The sequence below is a fragment of the Chrysemys picta genome, chromosome 9 (genome assembly GCF_011386835.1).
Source record: "Chrysemys picta bellii isolate R12L10 chromosome 9, ASM1138683v2, whole genome shotgun sequence".
NCBI lineage: Eukaryota > Metazoa > Chordata > Testudines > Emydidae > Chrysemys > Chrysemys picta.
The window spans coordinates 63,710,075-63,730,721 of NC_088799.1; the positions used below are offsets into that span (position 1 = coordinate 63,710,075).

The window sequence follows — 20,647 nt, forward strand, 5'->3', positions numbered from 1 at the left end:
CAGCAGGCTCTGAAGGGAGCAGCCCGCGGTCTGTGTCTGCCTCCCTCCCTGGTGCTGCCCTAACTGAGCTAAGGGCCCCGCCCTTTATACTTCCTGTTCCACCCCTCCCCTTCCGGGGGGTGGAGCGAGCTTGGGCTGGCCCCGCCCACTCAGGCTGAGAGAAAGGCACTTTACCCTCAGGTTCGGAGGGAAGCCACCCTGGCTCCCTACACTCAGCATTATCTATGTATCTTGCTACTTTGCTGTACACACCTTTAGTACAGAACCTTGAGGCACTCTTCATCTTAATCTTTTACCACAATGAAGGTTGGCCATTTAATCTGACTCTTTGCTGTCCACTGCCTAGCCAGTTTTTGATCCATGAAAATACTTTGCCCCTCAGCCCACCATTACTTAGGGTATGTCTACACTACGAAATTAGTTCGAATTTATAGAAGCCGGTTTTATTGAAATCGGTTGTATACAGCCAATTGTGTGTGTCCCCACATAAAATGCTCTAGGTGCTCTAGTCGGCGGACCGCGTCCACAGTACGAGGCTAGCGTCGACTTCCGGAGCATTGCACTATGGGTAGCTATCCCACAGCTATCCCACAGTTCCCGCAGTCTCCGCCGCCCTTTGGAATTCTGGGTTGAGATCCCAATGCCCGGATGATGCAAAAACAGTGTCGCGGGCGGTTCTGGGTATATGTCGTCAGGCCCCTCCCCCCCCGTCACAGCAACGGCAGACAATAGATTCGTGCCTTTTTACCTGGGTTACCTGTGCAGACAACATACCACGGCAAGCATGGAGCCCGCTCAGCTCAGCTGAGCTCACCGTCACCATATGTCCTCTGGGTGCCGGCAGACGTGGGACTGCATTGCTACACAGCAGCAGCTGCTAACTGCCTTTTGGCGGTAGACGGTGCAGTAGACTGGTAGCCTTCATCGGCGATCTGGGTGCTGGCAGCCGTGGGGCTTGCCTTTTGGCAGTAGATGGTGTATTACGACTGTTAACCGTCCTATTACAAGTTGGGTCATCGCACATTAGCAGAGTCTTCCCCGAGCAGCAGATCGTGCAATAGGCCTGAAGACCATCGTCATACACTAACTGCCAAGCGCCCAGTATTTGCTGCCAAGCACCCAGAAAGATGCCGAGGGCTATCAGTCACGCTGCACCGTCGTCTTAAGATGTAAAAAATAGATTTGCTCTGTATTCATTTGCTTCCCCCTCCCTCCGTCAAATCAACGGCCTGCTAAGCCCAGGGTTTTCAGTTTAATCTTTGGGGGGACAATTCTGTGTGACAGTTGTGTTTCTCCCTGATGCACAGCCACCGTTCTTGATTTTAATTCCCTGTACCTGTACGCCATGTCGTCACTCGGCCCGCCCTCCCTCCTTCCCCTAGTCCGTCAGATACTACTTTCGCGCCTTTTCTTTGAATTCTGGGTTGAGATCCCAATGCCCGGATGATGCAAAACAGTGTCGCGGGCGGTTCTGGGTACATGTCGTTCTGGGTACATGCCCCTCCCCCCTCGTCACAGCAATGGCAGACAATAGATTCGCGCCTTTTTACCTGGGTTACCTGTGCAGACAACATACCACGGCAAGCATGGAGCCCGCTCAGCTCAGCTGAGCTCACCGTCACCATATGTCCTCTGGGTGCCGGCAGACGTGGGACTGCATTGCTACACAGCAGCAGCTGCTAACTGCCTTTTGGCGGTAGACGGTGTAGCATGAGTGATAGCCGTGGGGCTGGCAGCCGTAGGGCTGCATTGCACCAGCCCCTTGCCAGGAGATGGTATATTATGACTGGTATCCGTCATCGTCATACTGGAATGGCTGTCAATCATGGCCACCTGGGCAGACATGCTACTGTTTCGATGATGATGGCTACCAGTCGTATTATACTATTTTCTGCCAATTGCCCAGTATTGTCTGCTAAGCACCCAGAAGAGGCCGAGGGCGATGCTGGGTGCTGGCGGACGTGGGGCTGGCAGACGTGGGGCTGCATTGCGCTACACAGCAGCAGCCCCTTGCCTTTTGGCAGACGATGGTATATTATGATTGGTAACCGTCGTCATTATACTGCAGCGGCTATCACTCATGCTGCACCGTCGGCTGCCAGCTTAAGATGTAAAAAATAGATTTGTTCTGTATTCATTTGCTTCCCCTTCCTCCGTGAAATCAACAGCCTGCTAAGCCCAGGGTTTTCAGTTTAATCTTTGGGGGGACCATTCTGTGTGACAGTTGTTTGTGTTTCTCCCTGATGCACAGCCACCTTTCTTGATTTTAATTCCCTGTTCCTGTACCTGTACGCCATGTCGTCACTCGGCCCTCCCTCCCTCCCGCCCTCCCTCCTTCTCCTGGTCCATCAGATACTAGTTTCGCGCCTTTTTTCTGACCAGGCGCCATAGCTAGCACTGGGATCATGGAGCCCACTCAGATCACCGCGGCAATTATGAGCACTATGAACACCACGCGCATTGTCCTGGAGTATATGCAGAGCCAGGACATGCCAAGGCGAAACCCGGACCAGCCGAGGAGGCGATTGCAGCGCGGCGAAGAGAGTGATGAGGAAATTGACATGGACATAGACCTCTCACAAGGCACAGGGCCCAGCAATGTGGAAATCATGGTGTCACTGGGGCAGGTTCATGCCGTGGAACGCCGATTCTGGGCCCGGGAAACAAGCACAGACTGGTGGGACCGCATCGTGCTGCAGGTATGGGACGATTCCCAGTGGCTGCGAAACTTTCGCATGCGTAAGGGCACTTTCATGGAACTTTGTGACTTGCTTTCCCCTGCCCTGAAACGCCAGGATACCAAGATGAGAGCAGCCCTCAGAGTTGAGAAGCGAGTGGCGATAGCCCTGTGGAAGCTTGCAACGCCAGACAGCTACCGGTCAGTCGGGAATCAATTTGGAGTGGGCAAATCTACGGTGGGGGCTGCTGTGATCCAATTTGCCAGGGCAATGAAAGACCTGGTGATATCAAAGGTAGTGACTCTGGGCAACGTGCAGTCAATAGTGGATGGTTTTGCTGAAATGGGATTCCCAAACTGTGGCGGGGCCATAGACGGAACCCATATCCCTATCTTGTCACCGGAGCACCAAGCCACCGACTACGTAAACCGCAAGGGGTACTTTTCAATGCTGCTGCAAGCCCTGGTTGATCACAAGGGACGTTTCACCAACATCAACGTGGGATGGCCGGGAAAGGTACATGATGCTCGCGTCTTCAGGAACTCTGCTCTGTTTCGAAAGCTGGAGGAAGGGACTTTCTTCCCGGACCAGAAAGTAACCGTTGGGGATGTTGAAATGCCTATCGTGATCCTTGGGGACCCAGCCTACCCCTTAATGCCATGGCTCATGAAGCCGTACACAGGCAGCCTGGATAGGAGTCAGGACCTGTTCAACTACAGGCTGAGCAAGTGCCGAATGGTGGTGGAATGTGCATTTGGACGTTTAAAAGCGCGCTGGCGCAGCTTACTGACTCACTCAGACCTCAGCGAAAAGAATATCCCCATTGTTATTGCTGCTTGCTGTGCGCTCCACAATATCTGTGAGAGTAAGGGGGAGACCTTTATGGCGGGGTGGGAGGTTGAGGCAACTCGCCTGGCCGCTGATTACGCGCAGCCAGACACCAGGGCGGTTAGAGGAGCACAGCAGGGCGCGGTGCGCATCAGAGAAGCTTTGAAAACGAGTATTGTGACTGGCCAGGCTACTGTGTGAAACTTCTGTTTGTTTCTCCTTGATGAACCCTCCAAACCCCACCCCCGACCCGGTTCACTCTACTTCCCTGTAAACCAACCACCCCACCCCACCCTCCCCTCCTGCTTGCAGAGGCAATAAAGTCATTGTTTTTTCACATTCATGCATTCTTTATTAGTTCCTCACAGAAGTAGGGGGATAATTGCCAAGGTAGCCTGGGATGGGTGGGGGAGGAGGGATGGAAAAGGACACACTGCATTTTAAAACTTTAACTCTTATTGAAGGCCAGCCTTCTGATGCTTGGGCGATCATCTGGGGTGGAGTGACTGGGTGGCCGGAGGCCCTCTCACCGTGTTCTTGGGCGTCTTGGTGAGGAGGCTATGGAACTTGGGGAGGAGGGCTGTTGGTTACACAGGGGCTGTAGCGGCGGTCTCTGCTCCTGCTGCCTTTCCTGCAGCTCAACCATACACTTGAGCATATCAGTTTGATGCTCCAGCAGACGGAGCATTGACTCTTGCCGTCTGTCTGCAAGCTGACGCCACCTATCGTCTTCAGCCCGCCACTTGCTCTTTTCATCCCGCCATTCAGCCCGGCACCTCTCCTCTCGTTCATATTGTGCTTTTCTCATCTCCGACATTGACTGCCTCCACGCATTCTGCTGTGCTCTATCAACGTGGGAGGACATCTGCAGCTCCGTGAGCATATCGTCCCTCGTCCTACGTTTTCTCTTTCTAATGTTCACTAGCCTCTGCGAAGGAGAAACATTTGCAGCTGGTGGAGGAGAAGGGAGAGGTGGTTAAAAAAGACACATTTTAGAGAACAATGGGTACACTCTTTCATTACAAGGTCGCATATTTCGGCTTGCAGGCAGCCATGGTAGGCCACAGTGTTTTGGCTTTTTTAACCTTCTTAACATGCGGGAAAGGTTGCAAACAGCAGCGCATTTCCCATATCAAGGATGAATTGGGTTGTCCATTTAAAATGGGTTTTCAATGTAAAAGGAGGGGCTGCAGTTTCCCGGTTAACATGCGGCACAAACACAAGTAAACCACCGCCCCCCCCCCCACACACACGATTCTCTGGGATGATCACTTCACCCCTCCACTCCACCGCGTGGTTAACAGCGGGGAACATTTCTGTTCAGAAGAGCAGGAACGGGCGCCTCTGAATGTCCCCTTAATAAAATCACCCCATTTCAACCAGGTGACCGTGAATGATATCACTCTCCTGAGGATAACAAAGAGCGAAAAGGAATGGATATTGTCTGCATGCCAGCAAACACCGGGACCATACGCTGCCATGCTTTGTTATGCAATGATTCCAGACTACGTGCTACTGGCCTGGCGTGGTAAAGTGTCCTACCATGGCGGACGGGATAAGGCAGCCCTCCCCAGAAACCTTTTGCAAACGCTTTCGGAGTACATAAAGGAGAGCTTTCTGGAGATGTCCCTGGAGGATTTCCGCTCCATCCCCATACACGTTAACAGACTTTTCCAGTAGATGTACTGGCCGCGATTGCCAGGGCAAATTAATCATTAAACACGCTTGCTTTTTTGTGTGTAATGTTTACAAATATTTACAAAGGTACACTCACCAGAGGTCTCCTGTGTGCCCTGAGGGTCTTGGGTGAGTTCGGGGGTTACTGGTTCCAGGTCCAGGGTCACAAACATATCCTGGCTGTTGGGGAAACCGGTTTCTCCACTTCCTTGCTGCTGTGAGCTACCTACAGTACCTCCATCCTCATCTTCCTCGTTCCCCGAACCGTCTTCCCTGTGTGTTTCTCCAGTGAGAGAGTCATAGCACACGGTTGGGATAGTGGTGGCTGCACCCCCTAGGATCGCATGCAGCTCCGCGTAGTAGCGGCAAGTTTGCGGCTCTGCCCCGGACCTTCCGTTTGCTTCTCTGGCTTTGTGGTAAGCTTGCCGTAGCTCCTTAATTTTCACGCGGCACTGCTGTGTGTCCCTGTTATGGCCTCGGTCCTTCATGGCCTTGGAGATCTTTTCTAATACTTTTCCATTTCTTTTACTGCTACGGAGTTCAGCTAGCACTGCTTCATCTCCCCATATGGCGAGCAGATCCCGTACCTCCCGTTCGGTCCATGCTGGAGCTCTTTTGCGATCCTGGGACTCCATCACGGTTACCTGTGCTGATGAGCTCTGCGTGGTCACCTGTGCTCTCCACGCTGAGCAAACAGGAAATTAAATTCAAACATTCGCGGGTCTTTTCCTGTCTACCTGGTCAGTGCATCTGAGTTGAGAGTGCTGTCCAGAGCGGTCACAATGAAGCACTGTGGGATAGCTCCCGGAGGCCAATAACGTCGAATTCCGTCCACACTACCCCAATTCCGACCCGCAAAGGCTGGTTTTATCGCTAATCCCCTCGTCGGAGGTGGTGTAAAGAAACCGGTTTAAAGGACCCTTTAAGTCGAAAGAAAGGGCTTCGTTGTGTGGACGTGTCCAGGCTTAATTCGATTTAACGCTGCTAAAGTTGACCTAAACCCGTAGTGTACACCAGGCCTTAGTGTCAGTGACCAGAATGTGTGCAGTCAGGCCTAGTGGATAGAGCATGTGTCAGGTACTCACGAATTGGAACGGAGGGTCAGTTCTGGAGGCAGAAGTCAGGACTCACAACAGAGGCTCAGAAGTGGAGTAAGACCTGATGCCAGAGCCAAGGGGTAGAGCCGAAATCAGAAGTCAGGAATTGGAGCTGAGGGTCAGACCCAGGTTACATAGAGTGAGGCAAGGCAGGGAGATGGCTGGGAACAAGCAGGCATGGACAAATGCTTAGAACAACCAGCATCATGCTGCTGGTCTTAACAGCAGGCCTGTTGATCTCTTCAGCCAATCAGGCAGTTTGGGCAATCAGCTGGCTGAACTGGGGCCCCGCTGCACTTGTTAGAGTGCCTGAGGGTTAAGCTAGCTCAGGGGAGGGCAAACTACAGCCCATGGGCTGGATCTGGCCCATCAGGGCTTTCAATCTGGCCCGCGGGATTGACAACCCTGTGGCACAGCAGTCCTAAGGCAGGCTCCCTGCCTGGCCTAGCCCCACGCCACTCCTGGAAGTAGCCGGCACCATGTCCCTGCGGCCCCGGGGAGACGGGGGCAGAGGGGTCCGTGCGCTGCCCTTGCCCGCAGGCACTGCCCCCCGCAGCTCCCATTGGCTGGGAACGGGGAACTACGGCCAATGGGAGCTTTGGAGGTGGTACCCAGAGGCGAGGGTAGCACATGGCAGAACCACCTACCCCACCCCACCTGACTCCCAGGAGCCACTGCCAGACATGCTGACCACTTCCAGGAGAGGCACAGGGCCAGGGCAGGCAGGGAGTCTGCCTTAGCCCTGCTGCCACCCCGGGGCCACTCGAGGTAAGCAGCGCTGGGACGAAGCCAGCACCCCTACTGCACCCCAACCCCCTGCCCTGAGCCCCCTAACCTCTTGCCTTGAGTCCCCTGCCAAACCCCGCATCCCTTATGCACACCAACCCCCTGCCCTGAGCCCCCTCCTGCACCCCTCACTCTTGCTCTGAGCCCCTTCCTGCACACTGCACCCCCCCCACACACACCCCACACTCCCTCCTGTACTACAACCCCCTGCCCCAGCCCTACATTCATGGCCCTGCATATAATTTCCCCATCCAGCTGTGGTCCTCGGCCCAAAAAGTTTGCCCACCCCTGACTTAGCTGGTAAGCAGGCTAGCTGTGGGTCCTTACTCTTGACACTTAAGTACTTTAGTAGCCTCTTGATAGGGACCGTGGCAAAAGCCCATTGAAAGTCTAAATAAATTAAATGGTTCTTTTTTCTCACATTCAACAAATTCCGATCAATAGCTCTGCAGAAGCCATGCTTGGTTAGACTCTGTCATATCACAATTTCCAGGTGTTTCAGTATATTATTTTTAACTAGTGTTTCAACCACTTGTTCACCAGATACAGATGCTGGGCTTACTGCTCTGTAGTTCCCCAGCCAGCCCCTTCAGCCTTTTCTAAATGTAGGCACAGGAAGAAGAGAAGGGAGATTGCCTTACTCCTGTGTGACATGCTGTCAGGGCTGTATCCCCACTTTGAACTTTAGGGTACAAATGTAGGGGCCTGCATGAAAACTTCTAAGCTTAACTACCAGCTTAGCTCTGGTCCGCTGCCACCATCCCAATGGATTCCCTCCCTGGGAAGCCTTGAGAGACCTTCACCAATTCCCTGGTGAATACAGATCCAACCCCCTTGGATCTAAAACAAGGAAAAATCAATCAGGTTCTTAAAAAGAAGGTTTTTAATTAAAGAAAAAGGTAAAAATCATCTCTGTAAAATCAGTATGGAAAATAACTTTACAGGGTAATCAAACTTAAAGAGCTCAGAGGACTCCCCTCTAGTCTTAGGTTCAAAGTACAGCAAACAAAGATAAACACTCTAGTAAAAGGTACATTTACAAGTTGAGAAAACAAAGTAAAACTAAGATGCCTTGCCTGGCTTTTTACTTACAAGTTTGAAATATGAGAGACTTGTTTAGAAAGATGGGGAGAACCTGGATTGATATCTGGTCCCTCTCAGTCCCAAGAGCGAACAAACTCCCAAACAAAAAGCACAAACAAAAGCCTTCCCCCCGCCCCCCAAGATTTGAAAGTATCTTGTCCCCTTATTGGTCCTTTAGTCAGATGCCAGCCAGGTTACCTGAGCTTCTTAACCTTTTACAGGGCAAAGGATTTTGGAGTCTCTGGCCAGGAGGGATTTTATAGTACTGTACACAGGACAGCTGTTACCCTTCCCTTTATAGTTATGACACGCCCCCCAAATCACAGATAGTGTTGGGCATTTGGTTCTACACTGGCTGTGATTTCTTCCTGGAGTTCTAGGAGAAAACAGAGTTAATAAGACACATGTACCTTTAGACATACTACTGATTATATAAAAACTAACAATATGTTTCATTCCAAGAACAATTGTTAACCAGTTAACTCTGGGAAACTTTCCCGGGAGAGTGCATCAGCTACTTTGTTAGAAGCTCCCGAAATGTGTTGTATTTCAAAATCAAAATCTTGGAGAGCTAAACTCCACCGAAGAAGTTTTTTGTTATTTCCCTTGGCGGTATGAAGCCACTGTAGCGCAGCATGGTCTGTTTGTAGTTGGAAACGCCGTCCCCAAACATATGGGCATAGCTTTTCCAGCGCGTACTCAATGGCGTAGCATTCCTTTTCGCTGATTGACCAGTGGCTTTCCCTCTCAGACAGTTTCTTGCTGAGAAATACGACAAGATAGAATTCTTGATCCGGTCCTTCCTGCATTAAAACTGCTCCCACGCCTCGCTTGGACGCATCTGTGGTTATTAGGAATGGTTTGTCAAAGTCTGGGGCCCTTAGCACAGGGTCAGACATGAGTGTTGCCTTAAGCTGGTTAAAGGCCTTTTGACACTCATCAGTCCACTGAACTGCATTTGGCTGTTTCTTTCTGGTTAGGTTTGTCAGCGGGGCGGCGATTTGGCTGTAGTGTGGTACAAATCGCCTATAATATCCAGCCAAGCCTAAGAAGGATTGGACCTGTTTCTTAGACTTTGGAACCGGCCACTTTTGGATAGCATCCACTTTGGCCTGTAGGGGATTTATAGTTCCTCAACCCACCTGGTGCCCCAGGTAAGTCACTCTATTTTGGGCTATTTGACACTTTTTAGCCTTAACTGTTAGTCCTGCCTGCTGGATGCGCTCGAAGACTTTTTCCAGGTGCTCCAGGTGCTCTGCCCATGAATCAGAAAAAATGGCCACATCATCGAGGTAGGCAACTGCAGATTCTCCCAATCCCGCTAGGAGACCATCTACAAGTCTTTGGAAGGTGGCGGGTGCATTTCTCAACCCGAAAGGGAGTACATTGAATTCATACACCCCTGCCTGGGTGACGAAGGCTGACCTTTCCTTAGCGGGTTCATCTAGTGGTACTTGCCAGTACCCCTTGGTTAAGTCTAAAGTAGAGATGAATTGGGCATGTCCCAATTTCTCCAATAGCTCATCTGTGCGTGGCATTGGATAGTTGTCAGGACGAGTTACAGCATTTAGCTTACGGTAGTCCACACAAAAGCGTATTTCCCCATCTGGTTTGGGAACTAGAACCACTGGAGATGCCCATGCACTATTAGAGGGGAGGATTATACCCATCTGTAGCATGTCCTGGATCTCCCTTTGTATAGCAGTTTTGGCATGAGATGACTCCCGGTAGGGTGGGGTTCTAATTGGGTGAGCATTACCTGTGTCAATGGAGTGGTATGCCCGTTCGGTCCGTCCTGGAGTGGCTGAGAAAATTGGTGCAAAGCTTGTGCACAGCTCCTTGATCTGCTGTCGCTGCAGACGTCCAAGGGTCGTGGAGAGGTTCACCTCTTCTACGCCACCATCCTTTTTTCCTTCGTAGTAGACACCTTCAGGCCACTCCGTGTCATCTGTTTCCTGGGCTGTAAACTGGCAAACGTATAATTCTCTGGAATAAAAGGGCTTAAGAGAATTAACATAGTATACCTTGGGCTTTATGTTGGAAATGGGGGAGGCTATGAGATAGTTAACAGCTCCTAGGCGCTCCTGGACTGTGAATGGTCCTTCCCACGACGCTTCCATTTTATGGGCCTGGAGCGCCTTTAAGACCATGATTTGGTCTCCTATTTTGAAGGACCGTTCTCTGGAATGTTTATCATACCAGGCCTTTTGCTCTTCCTGAGCATCCTTTAGGTTTTCTTTAGCAAGGGCTAAAGAGTGTCGGAGGGTGCTTTGTAGGTTGCTTACAAAGTCTAGAATGTTAGTTCCTGGCGAAGGCGTAAACCCCTCCCATTGCTGCTTCACCAACTGTAATGGCCCCTTAACCTCGCAGCCACAAGTTCAAATGGTGAAAACCCTAAACAGGGATGTGGTACAGCCCTGTAGGCAAAAAGCAACTGCTGCAACACTAGATTCCAATCATTGGAGTGTTCATTTACGAATTTACGTATCATGGCCCCCAAAGTTCCATTAAACCTCTCCGCCAGGCCTCTGGTTTCATGGTGGTAAGGGGTGACAACCAAGTGATTCACCCCATGAGCTTCCCATAGGTTTTTCATGGTCCCTGCCAGGAAATTAGTTCCCGAATCTGTAAGGATGTCGGAGGGCCAACCTACCCTGGCAAAAATGTCTGTTAATGCCTGGCACACACTTTTAGCCCTGGTGTTGCTTAAGGGTACTGCTTCCAGCCATCGGGTAGCAAAATCCATGAAAGTCAGTACGTACTGCTTTCCTCTGGGTGTCTTCTTTGGGAAAGGACCCAGAATATCCACAGCTACTCGCTGAAATGGGACCTCAATTATGGGTAGTGGCTGGAGAGGGGCTTTAACCTGGTCTTGGGGCTTTCCCACTCGTTGGCACACCTCACAAGACCGGACATAATTAGCAACATCCTTGCCCATTTCCTCCCAGTGGAAGGACTTCCCCAACCGGTCTTTGGTTCTGTTCACCCCAGAATGGCCACTGGGATGATCATGGGCTAAGCTCAAGAGCTTTACCCGATACTTAGTGGGAACTACCAACTGTCTTTGAGGATGCCAGTCTTCCTGGTGCCCACCAGAAAGAGTCTCCTTGTATAAAAGTCCTTGTTCTACAACAAACCGGGATCGGTTAGAAGAGCTGAGAGGCGGTGGGGTGCTCTGCGCCGCCGCCCAAGCTTTCTGAAGGCTGTCATCTGCTTCCTGCTCGGCCTGGAACTGTTCCCTTGATGCTGGAGACATCAGTTCCTCCTTGGACTGTGGACTAGGGCTTGGTCCCTCTGGAAGCGATGCAGGTTGTTGTCCCACAAACTTATACAGGATCGTTTCAGGGGTCAAGGCAAAGATGCCACATTTATTAATCTGTAACTATTAACAAATACCTCAATGATTATACACATACAGTCACACACACACACACACCAAAATGTTCTGCAGCTGCTGGATAGTTACCAGTCCTGAGTGTAGTTTGAGTTCGCAGCTTGGGATCGTAGCTCGTGACAGCTAACTGGCCAGGAGAGCTGAGCACGAGGGGGAGCCGGGTCTCTGTCGGGCGCGCACCGATGCTCCTTGATGTTGATAGCAGAACGTTACCCAAAGTCTCTCATCTCACCCTTTCTTTTTTATAGGAGTTTTTGGATTCAAAGTCTCTAGGTCTCGCTGTGTCACGCCGCCTCTGGGTTTGACTTGATCACCCGTCAATTGCAGGCGTGACTGTCAGCCTGGGACCTGGCTTTGATCTTCCTTCTGTTGTTTCTTTTTAAGGTGGATGCTTCTTGCTTGAGTTAGGGCTGTTGTCTAGTTCTTCAGCCGTTGGTATTTGAACTTTATCTCATCAGGACGGGCTGGTGCTGGAGGTTGATTCTATCACCCATACATCCCTCATTCACACATCTTAACTAGACTAATAAGGTTACAGCAGGGTTTGCAAAAATGAAGGTTGCAGCAAGCCCTTACAAAATGGAGTAAGCATTTTAAAATGGGGTTTGAATTACAATATGGCACAGAAGTTACAATGTAGCAAAATGGCAAGTGTAATGAAAGTTACAATGTAGCAAAATGGCAAGTGTAATGAAAGTTACAATGTAGTAACAGAAGTTACAATGGTACAGTGGATAACTTAAAAACAATTTCATTCACATTGGTTCTACAAGGTGTTGGGGCTGTTTCCATTGACTGTGAACCGCTGTCCGCTTGTGCACTATGTGGTATCGCAGGCTCTGGCTGAGCCTCTTGGGTAGGGTTATTTGCTGCTTCCGCCAGGTCAGTGCCCTCTGGCGTTGAAGTTGTAGATGGGTTTGCAGGCGCTGGGCTCAGTGCTGGCAATGGTTCTGGTGCTGGTTGCGTTGCCAGTTCCGGTTCTGGGACTGGCTTTGGCTGGGTCTCTGGGATTGGATCCACTACGTCTGTTTCAGTCGTTGGCAGGGGATCCAGTTCCACTACCTTTGTTTGGGTCTCTGGTAACACAGACGGGGCCCTGGTGGATGGCTCAGGAACAGGGATGGGGGTGAAAGCTTGCTTAGCCTGGCTGCGGGTGACTATTCCCACTCTCTTGGCTAGCTTCACATGGTTGGCCAAGTCTTCCCCCAGCAGCATGGGAATGGGATAATTGTCATAGACTGCAAAAGTCCACATTCCTGACCAGCCTTTGTACTGGACATGCAACTTGGCTGTAGGCAAGGTTACAGACTGTGACACGAAGGGTTGAATTGTCACTGGAGCCTCCGGGTTGATGAGTTTGGGGTCCACTAGGGATTGGTGGATAGTTGACACTTGTGCCCCAGTGTCCCTCCAAGTGATAACCTTCTTTCCGCCCACTCTCAAGGTTTCCCTTCGCTCCGAGGGTATGAGAGAGGCATCTGGGTCTGGGGATCTTTGGTGTGATTGGGGTGTAATGAACTGTAATCGGTTGGGGTTCTTGGGGCAGTGAGCCTTTCTTTGTCCCAGTTCATTACATTTAAAACATTGCCCTGCTAAGGTATCACTGGGGCGATGTTGGTTGGTGGAGACGGGTGTGGTGGGTGAGAAGGCGTCTGGGGTTTCCCTTGGGATGTGGGTGGGGCCTTGGGTTGTCCCCAGTGGTAAGGTTTTGTTTCGGCTTGCCCCTTCTGATATTCGCTCCAACTGTTACTAGTTTTTTTCTTTTCTGCCACCTCCACCCATTTGGCTCCAATCTCCCCCGCCTCAGTTACAGTTTTGGGCTTCCTATCTAGGCTGTACCTTTCTATTTCCTCAGGAACACCCTCTAAAAACTGCTCCATTTTTACTAGGGAAAGCAGATATTCCAGAGATTTAACATTTGCTCCTGATACCCAGGCATCACAATTTTTGTCAATGTGGTAGGCATGCCAGGTAAATGACACATCTGGTTTCCACCTTAGGACTCTGAACCGCCGACGGGCATGCTCGGGTGTTAGCCCCATTCTGAGTCTGGCCTTGTTTTTAAAAAGTTCATAACGGTTCATGTGTTCCTTAGGCATTTCAGCCGCCACCTCTGCTAAGGGTCCACTGAGCTGCGGCCTCAGCTCTACCATGTACTGGTCTGCAGCGATGCTGTATCCAAGGCAGGCCCTTTCAAAATTTTCTAAGAAGGCCTCAGTATCATCGCCTGCCTTGTAGGTGGGGAATTTTCTGGGATGGGAAGTGGTACCTGGAGAGGGGTTGTTAGGATTGGCTGTTGTATCCGGCTTAGCCTTTGCTACTTCCAGTTCATGCTTCCTTTATTTTTCTCTCTCCTCCATCTCTTTTTCTTTCAGCTCCATCTCTTTCTTGTGGGCCTCCTCTTTGGCTTTCTCTTCTCCATCTCTCAGCTCTATCTCTTTTTCTTTCAGCTCCATAGCTCTCTTGTGGGCCTCCTCTTTGGCTTTTTCTTCTTTTGTAGTCATTTTCCTGTTTTCTTGTGCTGGGTCACCCCCTCTGCAGTTTACTGAAACTGGGAAGCTCTCAGCTCTGGCTGCTGCTGGGTTAACAGAGACTTTCTAACTAGCTACTCCCGAGGATGTAAAAAGAAAAAAAAACAATTCAGCTTGTAAATTCCTTTTACCAGTCGTTTGTTTGCTCATTAATTGAACACTTTTCTTAACAAAGGACCTTGTTAAAAAAACTTAACACCTCTGCCTTCAGGCAAGGAGAGATAAGATATGCATCTACCTTCAACTCTGCTTTCCAAGCAGCTAGAAGAAAAAAAAAATCTTACTGGCTTTTGGGTTTAAAATGATCCCACCGCTCTGCCACCATGTCAGGGCTGTATCCCCACTTTGAACTTTAGGGTACAAATGTAGGGGCCTGCATGAAAACTTCTAAGCTTAACTACCAGCTTAGCTCTGGTCCGCTGCCACCATCCCAATGGATTCCCTCCCTGGGAAGCCTTGAGAGACCTTCACCAATTCCCTGGTGAATACAGATCCAACCCCCTTGGATCTAAAACAAGGAAAAATCAATCAGGTTCTTAAAAAGAAGGTTTTTAATTAAAGAAAAAGGTAAAAATCATCTCTGTAAAATCAGTATGGAAAATAACTTTACAGGGTAATCAAACTTAAAGAGCTCAGAGGACTCCCCTCTAGTCTTAGGTTCAAAGTACAGCAAACAAAGATAAACACTCTAGTAAAAGGTACATTTACAAGTTGAGAAAACAAAGTAAAACTAAGACGCCTTGCCTGGCTTTTTACTTACAAGTTTGAAATATGAGAGACTTGTTTAGAAAGATGGGGAGAACCTGGATTGATGTCTGGTCCCTCTCAGTCCCAAGAGCGAATGAACTCCCAAACAAAAAGCACAAACAAAAGCCTTCCCACCCTGCCCAAGATTTGAAAGTATCTTGTCCCCTTATTGGTCCTTTGGTCAGATGCCAGCCAGGTTACCTGAGCTTCTTAACCCTTTACAGGGAAAAGGATTTTGGAGTCTCTGGCCAGGAGGGATTTTATAGTACTGTACATAGGACAGCTGTTACCCTTCCCTTTATAGTTATGACACATGCACTTTATAAATCTGCCTTAATGTGATTGAACAGTAGAAGAACTGGGTTTCTTATGCATCTCCATAGAGAAAAGCCAGCTGAGCGGTCATGTTTGCCAGCCATTTGATTTCCATGCTCCAGCACTGCTCAGCACATCTGAGTCCCCACCTCAGTTTCTCACATACATTCTCACTCCAGACTCTGGGGATCCAGGGAGACAAAATAGGCAATAAAAGGCAAAGGGGGCTCCTGGGAGACATTGGAAGTAGGAAGGTGTGGAGGGAAAGAAAGGCACTGGGGGATTGAGTGGGGGAAGGGAACAAGTTAGGCTATGGAAAAGTAGGAAGTAAAGCCGGCTGCACAGGGAGCCTGCAGTATGGGGGAATGGGGCTCTCGGAGAGGGAGTCAAGACTGTATCTGCCCAGGCATTATCAGAAGAAAAGGACCCAAAAATCGGGACTGTCCCTATAAAATCGGGACATCTGGTCACCCTAGCTGCCTGATGTGCCAATAGCTTACATGCAGACTCAGGTCCCTGGCATAGGTGGTATATAGATTGGATTTTAGTTCCTCCATTGACAGAACAGGGTCCTAGAATCCCATAGGAGTTACAGGTACACTAACACCTTGTATGCCCCGTACCTGCTCAAGGTGCACCCCACGATGTGGTCTCCTCTTTGAACACAAAGTTGCCCCACCTATGACTTCTCCTTTTATACATTGATACAAACAAGTTATGTATTATACTCCAGATGGTGTTAGTTACCACCCTTATATACCTGCTGGTTTGAACAAAACATCCTTATCTGTTAGGGCTTGCTGTGTTCTTGTAAACACATGCCTAAGAAATGGTACATAGTTACTTGAGAGATCTGTGTGTTTTTGTATCCTCCTCTCTAGTCAGGAATGTGCTAACTTGGTGTTAGCTGACTGCTGACACCTAGCCTAAACATTTTAAATCCAAACTACTAAAGGAGCTGTTAGTAGGAATTCTGTCTCAGCTTAACTTCTCAACACTGACTAATCACCAGCTATTTGTAATAAGAGTCTCAAAACCCATGTATACCACTGAACAAAGAGAAAACCTGGCTGACAAGGTGTAGACTAATATGGCAAGGTATTAGAGGTTATTTGAGCCAGACAAAAATCCTTCAAAATGTGTACTGCATACTGAGAAAGCAGGACGATCAGCGAGTTATCGTAAGTGCCTATACACAAATGCAAGAAGCCTGGGAAACAAGCAGGGAGAACTGGAAGTACTGGCACAGTCAAGGAACTATGATGTGATTGGAATAACAGAGGCTTGGTGGGATAACTCATATCACTGGAGTACTGTCATGGATGGATATAAACTGTTCAGGAAGGACAGGCAGGGCAGAAAAGGTGGGAGAGTTGCATTGTATGTAAGAGAGCAGTATTGTTGACGTCACTAGGCATAACCCTAGGTAACTCGGGAGGGTGGAAGGCCACTAAGTGTCAATGAAGCCTTCCTGCACTAGGCCTAAGTGAACCAAACTCTATTCTTCCATGTTTAAACTCTAATCAACCTCAAAAGCCAGGTGCAATTGGAATATGTAAGCAACCAGTTATCTGTGTGCAACCCCCTGCTCAAGCAGTAATAATGAGGCCTGCATGTTTCTGGCTGAAGGGAAAAAGGACAAGATAACGGTTTAAAAAAGTTACTAACAAGCTAGGCTTATAGCTGCCAAGAATGACTTAACTATTACCAGGGACAGGAGGGGTAGAGGGAGGAATGGGGGGGAGAAAGGGAGGGCTAGAGGGGAAGGGGGGGGGTGAGGCTTAACTGCAAAATGTATAAAAGAAGAAAAACTGTTCCTGTTAATGTGCTTGATCTGAGACGTGCCTGTTTCCTAGCACCGCTTTGGGATCCCAAATAAACTTTGTTTGCTTCTCCCCCTGGTGTGTTTATTGGCGCGAAGCACACCGGGCAATGAACCTGCTGTTGCTTTGCCTCGGGCACTCTGTGCTGGCAACAGTTTTGGCGCCCAACGTGAGGCTCGAGGCTGAAATTTAGCCTTGCCCGGACCCCTCTCGGAGGTCGACAGATTGCGGCGACGACCAACGCCCAGCGCGCACCGGTGACTTTACCGGGGCCTCGGCGAAGACGTGGTTTGGTCGACCGCGGAGGGCACAATGGTGCAACGCGCTCAAGTAGTGGAGAAGCAGCTGCGGGTGACGGTGGGGAACCGGTCCCGTGGATAGGGCGACGGTGCAGAACCGGACCCTTGGATAAGGTAGGAACAGTCCAGTGGGGACTTTATCTGTCTTGACCTGGGGATGCCCAGTGTCTACCTGTTATGACCTGGGGACGCCCAGTGTCTCCCTATGGGGCAGGGACAGAGTATGGCAGGCAGGGCAAGGTGTACACCCTTGGAATGCATTCTGGTGAATTGGAAAGTGTTTGGTGCAAATCCAATAACTAAAAGTAAACTGAAAAGGTTCTGTACAGTAGACTGGCCTCAATATCAGCTAGAGGACCAGGAAAGGTGGCCACCGGAAGGATCACTTAATTATAACACGATCCTTCAATTACTTCTGTTTTGTCAGCAAACGGGTAAATGGAATGAACATATGTATGTACAGTTGTTTATGTTGCTAAGAGATAGGTTAGATATTTTGCAAAAGTGTAATTTGACTCCCGACAGGTTCGGTAGTAGCTACTGTTAGTCCCCAGAACCCCCCCACAGCTGTAATGGCAGGTCCGGTGTCCCCTTCGGCTACCACACCCCCACCATATAAAGACAAGGTGTCTCAGGTCCCAGAGATTGCCCCCTCGGTGGAATTTTATCCGTTGATCACTGAGACCGTGGTGTCCAGACATGGCTCAGATAGGAATCAGGCCACTACTATGCAGGTTTACACCCATGTGCCTTTTAACCCGGTGGACCTAGTAGCCTTTAAGGCACAGGCAGGGGAATTCTCTACGAACCCAAGCAAGTTTATCTCGGTCTTTGAAGGGTGCCTGGCTAGCTATAAGCCTGACGGGAATGATTGTAATGTCCTTATGCGGACCCTGCTGTCTGAGGTGGAGCGTAATCGGGTTGTGTCTAAAGAAAAGGAAAAGAGGCAAGCGAAAATGATGGTTGCAGCAGTACAGGCCAGTGGCAGGGGAAAATTCCAGGAAGGTGGAAGGGGCCGGGGAATGAGGACGTGGGCGCCCTGGCTCACAGGAAAGGCGTCTGGGTCGCAACCAGTGTGCCATATGCCGAAAGGAGGGACATTGGAAAAATGAGTGCCCCGAAAGGGAAGGTACCCCTATGATGGCAGCGGAGGATCAAGAATAGGGGTGTCAGGGGAGACGGACTATCCTGCCCCTGGAACCCCGAGTAAACATGAGGGTGGGAGACTTGGACATAAACTTTTTAATAGACTCTGGAGCTGCACGAACCGCCGTAAACCAATCCCTGCAGCTGCCTGTGTCAGAGTCCCTCACTGTGGTGGGTGCCACAAGGAAAGGAACCAAGTGCCCAGTATATGCCCCAGCGGAATGTGCTTTGGGAAACAGAACTCTATCTCACAAACTGGTTTACCTCCCTGATTGTCCAACACCTCTACTGGGATGGGACCTGCTTTGTTGCTTAGGAGCCACCCTGCATTTCACCCAAGATGAAATAACCCTCACCTTACCCCCAGAGAATGCCTGGATAATGACCCTTGCAATTGAGCCCTCAGCCTTGCAAGCCCCAGAGTGGAGCCAGTGGGAGGACAAAAGGAGGGTTAAAAAGCAGCTTTGCTGGACAGTGTTGGCCCAGGGATTTAAAAATTCCCCCACTCTGTTTGGCCAGGCCCTGGCCAAGAGACTTGGAGGAGTGGGACAATGAGGACAGGGTCTTCCTCCTGCAATATGTGGATGACTTGTTAATTGCTGCTGTGGGTCTCATCCCTTGCCTTAAAGCCACTGTGAGCCTCCTGAACTTTGTTGGACTCCTCAAAAGTAGGTGTGCTCGTCCTGGTTTGTTGCTCCAAAGCTCTGTATAGAAGTTATTTTACTAGAAGGGTGTATAATGGCAATGTGTATGTGTTCATTGTTGGGAAAAGGTGTATGAGTGAAGAGTGGAAGTTTCCTTTGTAAGTTAAAAGAAGCCAAGAAGGAGAGAAGGAAAAAGAACAGAACGAGTTAACTGAGGAAAAAATATAGCTAGCAAGCTCAGTCCAAAGATAAGATGCTGGCACCATCCAAGGGCATTGTTCACAGCTAAGACTTGGCTGACAACCAAGAAAAGGAGGGCCTGAATGTGCCCAAGCAACTATGAGATCTGCAAAACACTGCCAGGCATTAATGAAATGTGTAAGGTTTCTTTTCTCACAGATAAAAGACATGCTAACCAAAGACCCTAGCAGCCCTGCCATTCATTGAAATAACGAGACTGAGTCTACGTAAAGTCCATCAACAAAAAACTGCTTTGGCTCCACACTGGAAAGGCCCTTTCCAAGTCCTGTTAACCACCAACACCGCTGTGAGGTACCAAGGACTGCCCACCTGAACCCAGGCTTCTCACTGTAAAAAGACCCCTCCACCTCGGGAGGACTCTCCGACTGATGATATGCCTATTTAAAGACAGGGAGATGTGCTAGTAACCTCTCCCCTGTATGATGCTGAACCACACTGTTTCAGGAAAAGAGAAGAAGGAACACTTGCTTCATTGAAACCACAAAGTCCAGGAATTCCTGACTACAAAAGACATTAAGAACTGACCCTGGTGAAGAAACAAAGAATTATACGCTGGCAGGGAGGCTCTTACACCTCTGGCCTCCCAGGTACAGGCTGAATGTCTAGTCTGCCAAAAGAACAACCCTCGACCAGGAGTGTCAGTGCCACCAGCCACTCTGGAACCTGAGTGAAGAAACAAAGAATTATACGCTGGCAGGGAGACTCTTACACCTCTGGCCTCCCAGGTACAGGCTGAATGTCTAGTCTGCCAAAAGAACAACCCTCGACCAGGAGTGTCAGTGCCACCAGCCACTCTGGAACCTACCCCAGGCCTAGGGCTGGTTTGGCAAATAGACTTTACTGAGTTTCCCCGGACCCAAGGATTCAAATACCTTTTCGTCTTGGTGGATCGATTCAGCGGATGGCCTGAAGCCTTCCCACGCCATAACAACACTGCCAAGACGGTGGCTCTGAAATTTGTCAAGGAGATCATTCCCCACTTCGGACTCCCCCAGTGGATGGAATCTGACAGTGGAACACACTTCACATCCCAAGTTGTTCAGAAGATATCGGATGCCCTGCAAATCCCCTGGAAGCTTCACACTCCATGGCGACTGCAGGCCAGTGGAGTAGTGGAACGCACAAATCAGACACTCATGCGACACCTCTCAAAGGTGTGACAAGAGGCTTCCCTTAAGTGGCCTGATGCCTTACCCCTTGTTTTGCTCGGCATTCGCGCTCTCCCAAAGGGCAGGTTAGGGCTCAGTCCCTTCGAGATTATGTTTGGAAGGGCATGGCCTATGAATGGTACACCGGTTCTGGCAGGGGAGTGGGAGGTAGGCTGTGGTTTCTTCTCTC

General features: G+C 49.8%; 1 protein-coding gene across 4 annotated transcripts in view; it reads left to right on the plus strand.

Moving 5' to 3' along the window:
- The window catches only part of LOC135973388 (uncharacterized), a 52,721-nt gene that overhangs the window by 15,477 nt on the left and 16,597 nt on the right, over nucleotides 1-20,647 (plus strand). Inside the window, exon 2 of one of the 4 annotated variants that reach the window (XR_010590203.1) lies at nucleotides 17,058-17,372. Coding sequence is in view for 2 of the 4 variants with exons in the window: in XM_065556406.1 (XP_065412478.1) it covers nucleotides 2,406-3,707 (1,302 nt within the window). In the remaining 2 variants the exon portion in view is untranslated. Of the gene's footprint in view, nucleotides 1-600; nucleotides 19,897-20,647 lie in introns of those variants that run through there. The other 3 variants (XR_010590202.1, XM_065556406.1, XM_065556407.1) reach the window with 3 other exon arrangements.